The sequence below is a fragment of the Squalius cephalus genome (genome assembly GCF_949319135.1).
Source record: "Squalius cephalus genome assembly, chromosome: 7".
NCBI lineage: Eukaryota > Metazoa > Chordata > Actinopteri > Cypriniformes > Leuciscidae > Squalius > Squalius cephalus.
The window spans coordinates 31,236,703-31,252,442 of NC_137128.1; the positions used below are offsets into that span (position 1 = coordinate 31,236,703).

The 15,740-nt window shown below is 42.0% G+C and overlaps 1 protein-coding gene across 8 annotated transcripts in view; it reads left to right on the forward strand.

Moving 5' to 3' along the window:
- Nucleotides 1-15,740, forward strand: part of rnf220a (ring finger protein 220a) — a 131,510-nt gene that overhangs the window by 3,916 nt on the left and 111,854 nt on the right. For all 8 annotated transcript variants that reach the window (XM_079876218.1, XM_079876215.1, XM_079876212.1 and 5 more), the window contains exon 2: nt 5,461-6,293. In XM_079876218.1, coding sequence (XP_079732344.1) covers nt 5,645-6,293 — 649 coding nt within the window. In that variant the 5' untranslated portion in view covers nt 5,461-5,644. The remainder of the gene's footprint in view (nt 1-5,460; nt 6,294-15,740) is intronic.

Sequence of the window (15,740 nt, forward strand, 5' to 3'; positions counted from 1 at the left end):
ATGCCTTTGAATAAAATCTGCGTTTTTGAACACTGAGGATCGCTTTCGTCCTCTTTTACTAGCCTGTCTACTATACTAACTCCAGATAGCTTCTTTATTATTATTAAGAGTAAAATTATTTTTCTATTGTTGTGATTTATATCTTTAGGGGTTTTACTGCGTGTAATAGCTTTTATCATTAAAGCTTATAGCGTTTATAATGAAATGTTTTGCTTTTATTCATTTTTAATTATTAAATTAAATAGTTTACTACTATATCAACGCTAATTTAATTATTATAAATTGACGCGCATTGAACTTATGAAGAACTGAATCAGTCATTGCAGTGATATTCAATGGGGCGTTGGCTGCGTGTGCTCTTTATTTTAAAGTGCATACAGTAGGCCTATACATATTTTGTAAGATTTTTTTTAATGTATATGTAGTTGAACAAATAACAAAAAAATCGAACGTCCTGTGTGAATTAAGACAAAACTGCATTTGAAAAGCATTAAGTTATGGACATTTATGTTAGAGACAAAATGTTGAGCTAACCAAAGATTCATTGACAGTCAATGCTATCTTTTTTGTAATTTGTTCTTTTTTGATTTACCTACCTGTCCATTATTTAGATGTGAGTTTAGTGCTATTTTACACCCTCTCTCACAAGGCATTACCAGTGCATTTGGCTGGGATCAATAAGAGTCCTACATCTCTCTGCTTGTCCGAATGTTGCTTGTTATCTTCCCACTAAACAATACTGAGAAACAGTTCATTCCATCAGTTTATATATATATATAAATGCCCTGTATATTAGTTATTGTGTTTTATTCTTACAGGGATCGAATTCAATTTGTTTTGTTTTTTTATGCACAAATTTGTAGAAGGATAAGCATGAAATTCATTCTGTTTTCTTACTCGGTGGAAAATGTTGTGGAACTGAACTTGGAATAAGAGGCCAACCGTGATAGTTAAATTATTCTTGTGTTAGGCTGGCCAACAAGTTCAGGCGGTTTAGTGGCAGACTGCTCTTGCATTGTGCTTCGTTATCTATTATTGACAAACCCCTGGTTGGCAAACAGTGTGCTCAAACCAGGCAAAATCAAAAGCGTTTCTCTCTCTCTCTTGCTCTGCCTGTCTCAGTACACAGTGGTGGGCAGCAGTGGACAGCTGTAAGGGAGGTGAGGTGGGTGTGTGGGATGGGGGCGGCTTGGCTTCTTTGCAGTCCGGTCCTGGCTCTGAGCAGAGAGGATCCAGACACCTTGCAAATAATCTGGGCTTAGTGAGGAATTAGTTGGCTCAGGTGGGTGGGATGAAACAAACAGTCCATCAGCCCCTGAAATGAATAGGCCAGGCAGGACAGGAAACTTTGAAAATCATTTTGTTCACAATGAATCAATGTTCCCTGGTGCCCGCCGCAAAGCTTTATTTGAAAAGCAAATCCTCACTTATTCTGACAGCTCATACCGAGTGCACGTTTTTTACAGCGAGAGTAAATCGTGCAAATTTTGTCTGGTGGAAAGAAAAAAAGTTGCGAAAGTTTAGAGGCAGGCCCTCGGTATACTTATGCAGGCGATAAGATCCAATAAAGCAGTGATTGATTACCACTATTTATTGCTAGGTTTTATTGTGTGTCATACACTGTGGGGAATTTATTTGTTGATAGTGAACTGGAGTGTTGAGGCACAGCTTGTACTATCATTATTGATTTAGTTAGCTGTATGTCCAAGTGTCATTATCCTTCACTGCGTTCTCACTCTGTCATTAAATCTCACTTTCACGTCTTCAGAACGCGGGCGTTCCTTTTTTTGTGTCTCATACTGAAGCTGCTACACGTTATTGAATTGTTCAGTGGAAGATTTCATATCGCAAGGGCTTTGATTCTAATTCAGCAGGACACATTATCTGCGTGGTCCTGAGTTGCAGGCCAGCCGACAGTGAATGACTGTATTTTCAATAATATCGACTGTCCTCCGGTCCAAAAGCGCTTCCTTACGGAATACTAAGTGAGCCGCCCTCTGCCGAGCAAGTCCAGCCTGAGTGATACGCACGGCACCGCAAATATTTAACACCGCTTCCCTGATTGACAAGCTGACATGAGGCTGGATTGCCATGTTTGTGTCTGTGACGGCAGCCATAGTGGATACTTAAGAAGACGGTTGTGGATAAACATAAGTTTACCCTCTAGGGTGATTTAAAAAACGCAACGAGTTCGAGTGCTGCTAAGACCCTTCAGACAAAGGCATTTGGGAAGTTTTCAAGATTAAAGAAGTTCAAATGTGCTCCATGCTGCGGCAGTGTCATTTCCTGCGACGACGTTTGAGGGCTCTCCATTTTAGCAGCTGCACACATAACAGCCTTCACACCGCATCATGTCTTTTGACAGCGCTGGAAGCATTTCAGTGAAAGTTAAAAAAGCGTGAGAAATCGTTGGCATGGCTTAATTTGGAGCAGCAATTAGCATGAAATCCGTTAGTCATCCGCATTCTTGTAACTGTTGCCATTTTTGTCTTCTCACATGGTCAGACAGTTAGAGATGTGTGGGTTTGAGTGTGTGTTTTCTGAGGGTATTGAATGACAGTGTCTGCCCTGTCCTGTAATAAAATGTAAGAGTGGCACTTTCACGGTTGTCAACAATCTCTAAATATACTGACAGACAGGCAGAGGAGCAGGAGCTGTGGTTTTTGAGTGACACCCTCTGCCGAAACTTTTGCATTTTCTCTCAGCAGTCAAATTTGACAGTCGTTTGTTTTCGATGAAATTGGATTCATTTGCACGGCTCCCCAGAGCTGCGCCCCGAGAAAATGTGTCGGTGACAACTTCTTATTTGTCTTTGTTGTACCCTTTCTGTTTCCTTACATCATTAACTTTCTGAGAGAGAACACGCAGCTCATCACTACAACTGACACTGCAATATCATAACAATGTAATTTGAAAAGGAAATGCAATGCTAGATTTTTGCTGGATAACAGTTCAGTGACAGATTTATTTTTTCCCAGATAATCAATCTCAATTTTAACTTGTGACAAATATATCATAATGAAAGTTAAATGCAAGTTTCCAGGGGAATACATTTTTTATTGTAGTTATAATACTATATTTTTATTAATAATAATAATAATACATTTAAATGAAAAACTAATTCTGCATTTATTTAAATTAAAATAAAATAAAAAATTGTAGTCTCTTTTGTTATTTTATGTCAACACCGGCTTTTTTACTTTGCCATTCAAGTCTATTTTCTACGAATTTTTCTGATACGGAGATGAATTTCAATGTTGAGCACTTAATGGATTTTTAGTTTGGGTCATTTAAGATGGTTTCATGAATCTTGGATTTTCCTTGCAATGATTGATAGACGAAGGGAAAAAAGCGTGACAAGAGTTGCGGTGGACATTGCGGTCCTACCCCCCCTCACTCATTCGCATTCTTTGGCGTGTCAGTGTGTGTCAGGCTGACTCACTGCTCTCTTTGGTTGCTCTGGGACACTGGGCTCTCAGTTAGTGCATGCTTTTGTGCGTGTGTGTAGCTGGGGCACCAGGCAGACCGGCCGCAGCCACAGAAATGATTAGCACATCTGTACAACACTCAGCCTAGTTATGCCCCCTCTTTCTCTCTCTCTCTCTCTCGTGCGCCATTGGGGGGATATCCTGTGTCCTTTTATTGGATTGTCAGTTTCACACTGCCTGACTGCGCTGATGGTAATGATAATAAAATTGAAATATCCAGGTACTTATCACTGTATTACCTTGCTATCAACACCCACCCGCACTCATTTTTTAGAGGTTATCCGAGGGGAGAGATTCGATACAGAGACGAGGCCCTGATGAGTGTGAGAGAGGGAAAAAAAGAGGGGGCTTTCAATATTGGTACATTTTCAAGGTGCTATTTTCCCAGCTAGGCCGAGTAAGAAGACAGAAGGTAATGCGATTCTTGGGCTTCTCGCCAGCATCAAGCGGTGTAGTGTAACCCATTTTCTACAGACAGGAAACTGCACACATTCCCCTGCCATGTATGTGATAATGTAAAGCTCTTTTTACTGGGCCGCAGAGTGTGTGTGTGTGCAGATCGAGTTTTAAAATTGATTCGAATGAGTGTTCTGGACAGCTGATATCTGTAAAAATGCCCTGATAAATTCCCCTGGAGTTTCTTTGATGCAGTCTGATATTCTGTGTGGCATTTGAAATGGCCTCGCCGTGACACAAGTCTAAAGGCCCATCTATTTGAATTACTCTGAATAAGAGGACCTGTTCTCCAGATGCATGGATTAAATTCTGTTTTCCATACAAGCATGACATCTCACAAAGTCACAGCATACAAAAGTTTGGGGTCAGAAGTCTCTTGCTCACCAAGACTATATGTATTTGATCAAAAATACAATAAAAACAGTAATATTGTAGAATATTATTACAATTTAAAATAACTGTTTTCTATTTGAATATATTTTAAAATGTAATTTATTCCTGTGATGGCAATGCTTAATTTTCAGCAGCCGTTGCTCCAGTCGTCAGTGTCACATGATTCTTCAGTACTTCAGTACGCTGATTTAGTACTTTTCATATTATCATTACTGTTGATGATATTTTTTTAGAATTTTTTTCTGTGGAAAATGTGGTCATTTTTTTCCAATATTCTTTGATGAATAGAAAGTTCAAAAGAACAGCATTTCTTTGAACTTTTGTATCACTATAAATGTTTTTACTGTTCATTTTGATCAATTTAATGCATCCTTACTGAATAAAAGTATTCTTTTCTTTAAATAAAATCTTACTGACCCCAAACTTTTGAACAGTAGTACAGTTCACTTTTATGTAAATATTCACTTTTGACCCTTTTAATGATGGTTGATGATAAAAATAAAGGATTCCAAATATGCTAAACAAGGTAGCCTAATTTTGATTTGTAATGAAGCAAGCAGTTTTAGCAGTACGTTCATTTCTACATTTCATACAAGTTAAATGTCTGTTTAACTTCTGATGGATCACTTTCGGGTCACCCTCAAGGGATTGGCGATGATGGACAGATGCACATGCACACAAATAGACACAGATTTGCTAAAATGCTTCTCATTAAACCCACTCACACTTTTGCCAATCAGTGAATCTTATCCTCCAGGGGTTCTTCTCGGGCTGTTTGGCTGCAGCTGGGGTCAAGGGGTGAAGTGCGGCTAATTTATTCATTCAGTCAAATATCCTGTGCAGATGGCAGGCTGATACGATATCAGTATGAGAATCCCATTGGAGGCAGAGGACCAGGGTGTTCACATGAGCAGGGCCGTGCTCTTATCTGATCAGCGCGCGGCTCTTATCTGCCTCAGACGCCGTTCTGCTCCGCAGACAGGGAGATGGAGTAAGAGGCTTATATGTGATCTGAACCTCAGATCTGTGGGGGGAAACTTTCTATCTCAGAAAGGGAAAAGTAGGCAAGAGTTTCAGAGTGTTTTTAAGTGGTTTAACTCCTCCTCTGTTCAACTTTCTGCAGGTGGAGGACCATCGAGGATGAGCCGCCAGTGAGAGCGACCCCCGATTCTGCCAGAGCGTCGACAAAAGTTTGCACCATTTTGCCCATACCGTTTACCCCGTCTCTCTTCTCTCCACCCCTCCCCCACTCCCCTCTGCTCTCGCCCCTAACCCCCCCTCCGCACAACTTCAGCCCAGTCTCCAAAATGGACTTGCACCGGGCGGCTTTCAAAATGGAGAGTTCCTCCTACCTGCCCAACCCGTTAGCATCCCCAGCGCTAATGGTGCTAGCATCGACAGCAGAGGCCAGCCGCGATGCCTCCATCCCCTGCCAGCAGCCTCGTCCATTCGGTGTGCCGGTGTCCGTGGAGAAGGACGTTCACCTCCCCTTCAACAACGGTTCCTACACGTTCGCCTCCATGTACCACCGGCAGGGTGCCGTACCACCCGGCTTCCCTAACAGAGACTTTCCTCATTCCCTCCTACACCTCCATCATCAGTTTGCCCCTCCAAATCTGGACTGCTCGCCAATAAGCATGCTTAACCACAGCGGCGTCGGGGCCTTCCGGCCCTTTGCTTCACCTCCAGAGGACCGTGATGGAGCTGGAGGGGGATATCAGTCCGCCTTCACCCCTGCCAAGCGGCTAAAGGGCTGCCTGGAGGCCGATGCCTCCCCGCACCTGCGCTACTCCGACGCAGAAGGGAAAGAGTATGACTTTGGCGGTGCTCAGATCCCCTCCAGCTCACCTAGCGCTCTCAAAGCCGTGGAAGACGCAGGGAAGAAGATCTTCGCAGTGTCAGGCCTGCTGTCGGACCGAGAAACCTCGTCCAGTCCAGAGGATCGCATTGAGCGCTGTGAGTACACTCTTTTTTTTAACGAACTGCACTATTAATGTCTGCTAACTGTTATAGCTGTACTCTTTAAAATAACGACAACCTTTGGAGTCTTCTACTACTTTTAGATCCCAAAATGCATTTTTTTTGTCCTGTAGGTCCGGTCCGCTTGCACACATTTGTCTGATAACTTTTATTGTTTTGTTGTATGCAACAAACTACCTTCTCTAAGATAGTTCTCAAACATCTTAGTTAACTAAGTTAGTTCAACAGTTAGGGTGATATTAGAAAAGCATTTATAATAATGGAGAAAAAAACAATAACAATTTTTAATGGAAAAATAAACATTTGTTAACCAATTAAATTTATCCAATGAGAAATTATTAAGAATAATTATTAGGAACTCATGGTAATATACTGTAAGTTCCACCTAAACATCAAGGTTATAAACTTTATAAATACTTTCTGTGTGTAACAGTGCTTAACCTATAAATTTCTTGCTGTGATATGTTATCCCTGTAATATAGAAAACGTGTCCCGTGTCACAAGTCAAACTGCTGGGGAATGTTTAGAGAGTGTGTCCTACCGGTTCTACAGAGCTGATAAATTCCACAGATAAAACTCATAAATGAAATGGGGGTTTCTCGTGGGTGAGAGAGTGTGTGTATGAGTGAGTATGTGTGCGTTTTGGAGTTGAGGAAATGTGAAATGTGTGCACAGATTCATAAGACCTCTGCAGAGCGGAAGCCCAGTGGTATTACTGAAGTAATCCAACCTGACCACTCTTACTCAAATACATTAGAAGTCCCAGTGAAAACATAGGTACACACACACACACACACGGTTCTGAAAACCCTTTTTTTTACAGCTTTTATTCACAGTATGTTTACCAGCAAAAAGAAGTAATTATTTTTGTAAATAAATCTAATTTGAGAACACTTTCTAGGTCACGAGACACATAGTTGTATGATGTGGACTTCTATTTTTTATTTTATTTTTATATTTATTTAACCATAATTACTTTCGGCAAATCCAAACCTCAAGAAAACTTTTTTTCCTTTTTTAGAACTAAAATCATTTGTCTAATTTAGTTGTACCTGGATATCGTCCAAAATTATTATAAATTTTTTTCATTATTTCATTAGATGTATCTCAATTATACCCCCCCCCCCCCCACACACACACACACATACACACACACATACACACAAATATGAGTGTATTGTATTGTAAATACACTTTATACATGTAAATTCAGAGGTTATAAAGTCAGTTGCAGGTCTTGCTGGATTCCATCTCTATTTTTTGTTCTTGTTCTCTTTTTTCCAGTGATACTTAACTATAAGGTTCTATTTGTAAAAATTAGTTGACAAAACCTAAAAATTAACAATTCTTCTACCGCCTTTATTAAGCTTTGTTGATGTGACATTGACTAATGCATTTAAATTGTATTTTCATAAACTAACATTAAGAAAAATGAATACATGCTGTAAAAAATATTTTGCTCATTGTTAGTTCAAATTAGCTAATGTATTAACTAATGTTAGACCTTAAATGGGATCTTTTACTTGTTTATTTTATCTGGCTTTCTTGTCTAATTATTGGCCTCTCTCTGCCACACTCTGCCACACATAGCATCACTGTTCTTTGTAGCATCTGTCCTCATTTTTTATATGCGCACTCGCTCTCAAATCAATGTTTCAAATCAAGTTTCAGATTTTCAAATGTTTCTAATTTTCAACTATTCTCCCACCTGCTCATTTTTTGGGGGGTGGAGGGGGAGGGGGAGCTGTAGTGCGACAGGGAGGCCCAGCCGTGGGGGAAATGGCAAGAGTGGGATACAGAAAGAGAGGAAGCACCCTTGATCGAACAGATGAGAGACAAGGGCGGCGAGCTGAGACTGATCCGATAAAAACAGCAGCACGCAGGCTGGGAGGAGCGTGAATGACACCCAACAAGAAACAAGAGAGGAAAGCAGGAGTGTGAGGGAGGAAGAGAGACAGACTAGAGGAAACTGTGTCCAGTATCTCATCTAGAATTTCCCCTCTGAGGGTGTCTCGTTTGAAAGCACTTTTTAAGACATCCATCGTAGCGCTTTTGAACCAGCAGCTGCACAGGAAGCAGCGATGCAGTGCCGGTCCTTTCGGCTAGATGGATTATAACACCTTCACCCTCAGCTCAGATTAAGCGCAGATAGTGGCTCTCAATGGCCAATCCAGGTATAATCCAAGTTCCTCAAAGGACTGTAATCTGACATTCATACTATCAGATAAGAGCAGCGGCTTCTCTTGCTGAAATGAGAGGGGATTAGGGTGGCGGAAGGGATAGGAAAGCCTCAGCCTCCTCTCTGAGGAGAAAGAACAGAGAGAGAGTTTTAAAATACAATGATTTGGAGAGTAGGAGACAGTTTTGCCTTCTCACTCTCTGCCTCTCTCCTTCTCCTCCTCTCTTTTGAAGCTGAATCTAATTAGATTAAACCTTAGGCCCACCAAGGGCTCTAATGCAATTGAATTTCCAGCAGTGTTGTAGAAGAGACTTAAATTGGGTTCCCCTTGACTGGCTACTGTGCTACTGGCTGTCACTTCAGGAGCCCTGTCCTCTCTCTGGGCGTTAAGCCCCAAATCTGCACTGTACTGCTGCCGGTGTGATTTTCAGACTATATATAGAACAAGTACTTCACGCAGTACAAGTACTATATATATATATTAGGTGTAACGGTACATTTTTCCCAAACGTCATGGTATGGATGTCACGGTTCAGTGCATAGAGTTAGATGACAAATACAGTCAGTCACAGGCGATCCACTCTCCAATCCAGAAGGGGGCGCGTACGGTAATGCAATGCTGTTTGCTAAACGCCACAACAAGAAAATGAGCAGAAGAAGAAGAGACGATCTATGCACCAACCTAAAATAAGAGTTCAGATGGCAAGCAAGTGCTGAGTTTCAATAAAATGATGGGACATGGTCCCTTAACTTCACGGAAAGAAAACTGGGAATCGGAATCCTGTTTGTTTTCGTTATTTTACAAAAGCACAATGTTTTGTTCTTATTGAATATATTCTTATTGTATCTAATCTCTGCACAAGTTTTATTTTTCATTATTGTATTTAGTTTGTACTTTTATAACACAAGATGCTTTTCAGTTTTGTAACTGATAGTAATAACTTAAAATATATCATATAAATATTAATTTTATCAGCCCTACAAAAATATTTACCTATGCAAGAGTGCATTCTGTTTACTACTTAGTGCTTAATACTTGAAAGGAGGCTGTCCTGTACCAACTACTTCTGGGGGGACTAAATACCACTAGGTGGAACAAACTGCAATTTGCACTGCTGTCTGTTCAAAATAAATGAAAAGAAACCTAGCATTGGGGATTTGTTGTACGTACCGAACTGTGAATTCTGTGTACTATTACACCCCTAATATATATATATAGTTTTTTTTATTTAAAAATTAACTATACAACTAAGTCAATACACCGTTGAACAGAGGAGTTTCTGCTTGCAAAAAGAGAATGTGACAGAGCTCGTAATAAAACGAGAATCAACATTGGCTTGGCTTTTCTTAGATGGCAAAAACTGAGGGATTTGAAATGTTGTAAAAGCTACATCGAGATGGCATTTTTATTTCACAACAGGTAAGTAAGGTACTTTATTGAACAGATAAATTGCCATATGTAGCTCTAACAGAGTTCATTGTAAGGATTTTCTATTGTGAAGGGTAATTTCATTATGGTTGTTGAAGCGCTTGACTGAAATTATGGTCACCATAAAATCTTTCTTCTATAGCATGTGATTTGTGTATTGGTATGCTCATTTCCCAGTGTGAATGTGTTACATCTGGAGCTTGTTTGTTTGCCTTTTCCCTCCACACATTGGCGCGGCAGTGCCGAGCAGTGAACCTGACCCAGGACAGCAATCCCAGCTTCTCATCCACAGGGAAAATGTGTGTGATAAACAGAGAGACTGAGATAGTGTAACCTGTTTCCAAACTCAGTGTGAGCCACAGAAAAAATAAGACATGAGACGTAGTCTTAGAAGGAGAGAAGGCAAGGAATGAGGGAGAGAGAGATGAAAGAAAGATAAAAAATAATAAAAGGCAGGGGATGAGCAATCAGCAGCGCCGTGAGCTGAAACGCAGACTGCAGCTGCCTTCCTGAGCAGCTGAAATAAAAGGGAAAAAATCCTTAAGACAACAGAGCGGAGCTACACGGGCTTCCTTCCTGACGTGACCAGCTCGTGAGCCGTGTGGGCCTGTCTCCATAAATCCCCGCTGATTTACGGGGAACTGGGTGGCTGTCAGCTCCGTGCTTAACCCCCACCACCCCGGCCCAGTCTTAAAGCCAGGCCGCCGACCACCCGTCCTTCCCCGTGGAGTTCCGACACACTCGTTCTGAACTTCAAATGATTTCAGCCCGGGTTGATATAGCGCGCAGATTATAGCACACGTCAACATGTTAAAAGATTCTCCCGTGTCCTCCCTGAATGCGCCAGAGCGTCAGTCACGAGGATATATTGTTACAGTGGCAAACCTGGAAGGGACTCGTTCTCTAATTTACACGGCTACTGAGGAGTAGCGCCGAGATGCATTGTGTTAGCAAGCATAGTTATTTTTGTATTGCTTCTCCCTGTCGCTCTCTGGCTTTGTAGTTGCCAGTCAGCCACTGGGTTTGAGCCTTTAATTATTTGCCGGTGCTCTTTCTCTGTCTCTTTTTCGTTCTCCTGCTCTCTCTCCCTACCCTCACTCCCTACCCTGTCTGCGTGATTGATTCTTGTTTTCATGTTTTTCGATTGGGCCACACAGATCTGTCAGACTGTATAGTTATTCTGCCGTCTTTTCCCTTTCAAAAGCTCTGAAGAGCAGTGTGCACTGACAGCTGTTAAAACACACAGTTGTTGGGGTTTTTTTACCTCTTTTTTGTCAGAGAGCAGATGTCAGTGGCATGTTTGTGTGTGTTTTTCTTTAGGATGTATTGAAAACTTTGGGAAACAGTTGCAGAGGAAGTGGCAAATACACCAGGATACATCATAATAATGGAAATTTGTTATTATTGAACAATAAAAAATGGCTGGCTTGCTCACAGTTGAAGGGAAACGTTTTTTTAGGCTCCGTTTGAGGATAATTTTCTCAAGCAGACAGTGTTGTTGCTCGTCTCTGGCAGGTGAAGAGTTAAGGAGATCAACATTGTCATCCCAGCTAAAATCCCCCCTCCTTCTGTCTCTTCCTCCCTCCCTCCCTCCCTCCCTCATCTGTCCTCCTGCTCTGGTTCCTGCTCCCTCCTCCTCTCTGTCACGGTCTAGTGGCGAGGCTAAGTTAAGTAAGAGTGTTCTAATAATTAGGCTGCAGAGCGACCGCTCGTCTGTGCTTACCCAGATGTTAAAAGGCTTGTCCTCTCATGTTGCCTCCCTGTTGGTAACCCCTCCACCCTTTATCCATCCCTCTTTTCCAGCTTCTCTCTCTCTCTCTCTCTCTCTCTCTCTCTCTCTATCCTCAATCTCATTTGCTCTTGCAAGATCTATCTATCTATCTATCTATCTATCTATCTATCTATCTATCTATCTATCTATCTGTCTGTCTGTCTGTCTTACTGTCTGTCTCTCTCTTTTATATCAAACATTTGCTTGCAATCAACATTATGGGATTGAGGTTTCATTTCTATTTGAAAATCTGCTTGTCAGAAGCATTTGAGAGAGATGAGAATTACTTTATTGCAGATCTGAAGAGTAAAGTGTGTGATCTTTCTTTCTCTCTGTGGTTGCTCTTGGCAAAAGACAGCAGGTGTCAGTGCAGCAGGCCATGGCTGCACCACTCTTTGCGGTGTAAGGGAGCACAGGGCCAGGCCATTGTTGCGGCATGATGCAGATCAAGGATTAGGGCTTCCATCCTGAGCTTTGTTGGCAGACCCACTTGAATTGGACACAGGCTGGTGTGTGCGGACCGCTGGAGCCACTGTTAGGGAAATGAACAGGGGAAATGGGATGAGAGCATGCATCCTCTCCAGACAAACAGCTGGGATCAGAGTGAACGAGTGAAGGTCTTACACACCACCGCACAATGCTCATGAATATACAGTAGCTCTTTATTGTCTAACAAACACACTTGTTTGGTATGAAATAGTGTATTGCTTTGATTAATTTGTGGTTTTAAATAATATAAACGTTATGCCCTAAATGATTTCCATTCATAGATGCAAGCTCTTGACTGTTGTGTACATGCAGCTGTATGGAGGTTCTGGCAAGCATCAGGCATGCACCCAGTCTCCCAGGCTTTAGGTCAGGCTTGTTCCCATGGCCTGGATGTGGGCCTTGTGGTGATGTCACACTTTGCTATAAAAGCAAGCTGAAAGCGGTCCGCTGAGTCCTGTAGAACCGCACAGCTGGCATTAGTATCCGTTCTGCACATGCACCCGGGGTCAGGGAGCCGGTCATGGTACCACAGCGGGCCGTCCGTCAGCCCTGAGTTTAGTTCCGGGCCACCGGCAACCAGGAACAGCCCTTAGATCAGGCTCAAACTCCCCTCCTCCCCATCCTAGACTAATGCAGATGTGCTGAAAAGCCTCATCCCCCTGAGTCCCTTAAAGAGGTAGGGGATGAAACTTCACTCTCGCTAACAGGTTCACCACCCAGAGCACAGCAGACCCACCCCAGCCAGCCACCCGTTCGCTTCCACCACCTCTTTATCCTTCTCTCTCCCTTCCTTCACCCCTCCTCACTGTTTCCCCCAGTAATCTAATCTTCTCTTCGTGTGCGGGTGCAGTCTTCTGTGACAGACTTGTTTCCAAAAAGCCGGCTTGGCTAAAGGACACACATATTATATATATTTATTGCTTCCCTTAAATGTGAATTATTGAACACAAGTGATTACTGAGTGGGATGCATTGGGCGCTTTCTCGGAGTTTCAGACGACTGTCGGATTAAAACAACAGCATCCAAAGTGACATCTTGCATGAGAAATGTCTTTAATGTAAGCTCGGCTTTCTTCCGAACATTAGCATTAGCTAGAGGCGTGCTGTAAGCCCTTACACCTGTAGCAGTTTGTTGCTTGTTTTCGGCTGCTACCGAAGCTTCCAGCTCTGCTTTATTGGTTTTGAGAGGGCCGCATGTGTGATCATTGCTCATTACCGGTCGCAGAGACCTGAGGCAGAAAGGCGGCTCAGGAGAATCTGCATGGAGATACGCACACTCCTCCAGAATGCCAATAGCCCGCACACATTAGAAAGTGTTGCCATTTTGTACCTTCTTCCCGTCACTCTCTGTCCAGGCGCTCGTAGGGGCCTGATTAATTATTTAGCAGCATGTATCATCTATTTACCTTAGTAATCCATCTGTCAGCACGCTTATTGATCCAATCCTGCATTCTAATTGTGCATCCTCTCGCAGCAGCTAGCTCATATTTAAATTCAATGCCTGTCACTGCGCCTGACTGTCTGTGCGCCGTGTGACTCCGTCGACTATTGCGTCTGTCGCTGCGGTTGCATTTCAGAGTTAAGCTACAGCTGTTCTGGAGGAAGTGAGAGTGTATCTTTCGTCCCCTCTCAGGTGTGACTGCATGGTCGTTTTTTAAAGTGACACATGGAAAGGGGGGTTTTATTCAGAAAGATGTGGTAGGAAACGAAAGAGAATCGGGAAGAATGAGGGTGAGAAGAAATCATGAAACTTACATATATATCTATTTCGTAAACCCTCAGTTTCATTCCAAATTCCCCTTACTTTCTTTGTTGTCCAAAACCTAAAACAGCTGCTATCTATCCATCCCTCTTTTCTAGCTCTCTCTCTCTCTCTCTCTCTCTCTCTCTCTCTCTCTCTCTCTCTCTCTCTCTCTCTCTCTCTATCCTCAATCTCATTTGCTCTTGCAAGATTTATCTATCTATCTATCTATCTATCTATCTATCTATCTATCTATCTATCTATCTATCTATCTATCTATCTATCTATCTATCTATCTATCTGTCTGTCTGTATATTATAAGTTAACAATAGATTAGAGACACAATACAACTGGGCATTTTACATTTGATTGAAACTATCGTCTATATAAAGTTTAAAATAATTGTATTCCTTTCAACTCAATTCACCATTTGTATTTGTTCTACCAACCACTAGATTGCATGAACAGTATTGTTGGATATCATAGACAGTGAGTGTGCCTTCCTACCTTTGTTTACTACTTGCAAAGGTAGCATTTTTCATCTTTTGGTCAGCCTTTCTCTTACCTGTTCTCTTCCTATCTAGCATTTTCACTTGCATCCCTCTCTTATTCTCTGTGTGTGGTTGTGTGGTGGCAGTAGGGGCTTGTTTGTTGTGGTGACAGGGAAGGCACCCACTGATAAGAGCACCATGGCAGCTGGTTGCTGTGGCTGTGTGCGGTTAGTGAAAAGGCCAGAGTGCGGGGCGGTCAGGAAGCTGAAGCGCTCCTGCAGTTGTCAGGCTGGTCTGTCTGGCCAGGCCCCTCAAACTGGGCTTTTACATGCCAATAAAGAAGGCCGTTTCGGGGGTGGGCTGCTAGCCAGGCAGCCTGGGAGAAAACAGTTAAAATAGGCACTTAAGAACGCCCTCCCCCCTCTCCTATCACGATGGGTTACGCCGCGGTTCTCAGTTGTGTTCTAACAAGGCTTTTGACATAATTGAATACAGTAGCCCTGAGTAGATAAGCGTTTCGTGTGCCAGCCGCTGTGCGTCTGAGAATTCTGGCTATGTGTGCACATACTGGAACTGTATGTGTGTGTTTTATTAATTTGCCTGTGTACTAATTCCGTGTGCTCACTGCCAGCTGGACGTGTGTGAGCTTATATCCTTCCTTTGATGGCCCACTCCTCTTCAGGGCTAATAAGAACAGATGCGCGAGCGCCCAGCATGAGTGATCGTGCAAATGCAGCAATCAGTAAACACTCGCTGAGTTAATGACACCAATCAATGGCCTTTTAAAACAGCTATTTGATAATTGCAATCATCAATGCCTCCTGTAGTATACATTACAAATGGCCCTCTCCTCTTCTTCTCCACTCCCTCCCTCTTACTCTGTCTCTCTTTTCCTCTTCCTTTTTCCTCTTCCTTTCATTTTGTAAACATGGATCCATGGTCATATTATCCTGTCAACTGGCGCGGTGCTGTAATTTAACCATATGCATCTCAGGCTATCATTGAACCAGAGTTGTTAGCATTTTAGCATCCTCGTCTTCCAGGATTTTTATTGAATTTATTTTATTGAAAAGAATTGAAAACACTCAAAATAAAAGTTTCAACAACAACAAAAGGTTTTAATTACACTAAATAATTAAATGATTTAAGAATATATAACTTTAAAAAATCTTACAAAATTTGTTAACACAAACCTAAAAAACTTGATTCATACTTGATGACTTTTGTTAATCTTTGCTTTGTAAATCTTTTTATTTATAAACAATTTCAACTTGATAATGCTTTAATCATGCTCCATGAGGTAGTTTATAATTTCTTAAACATA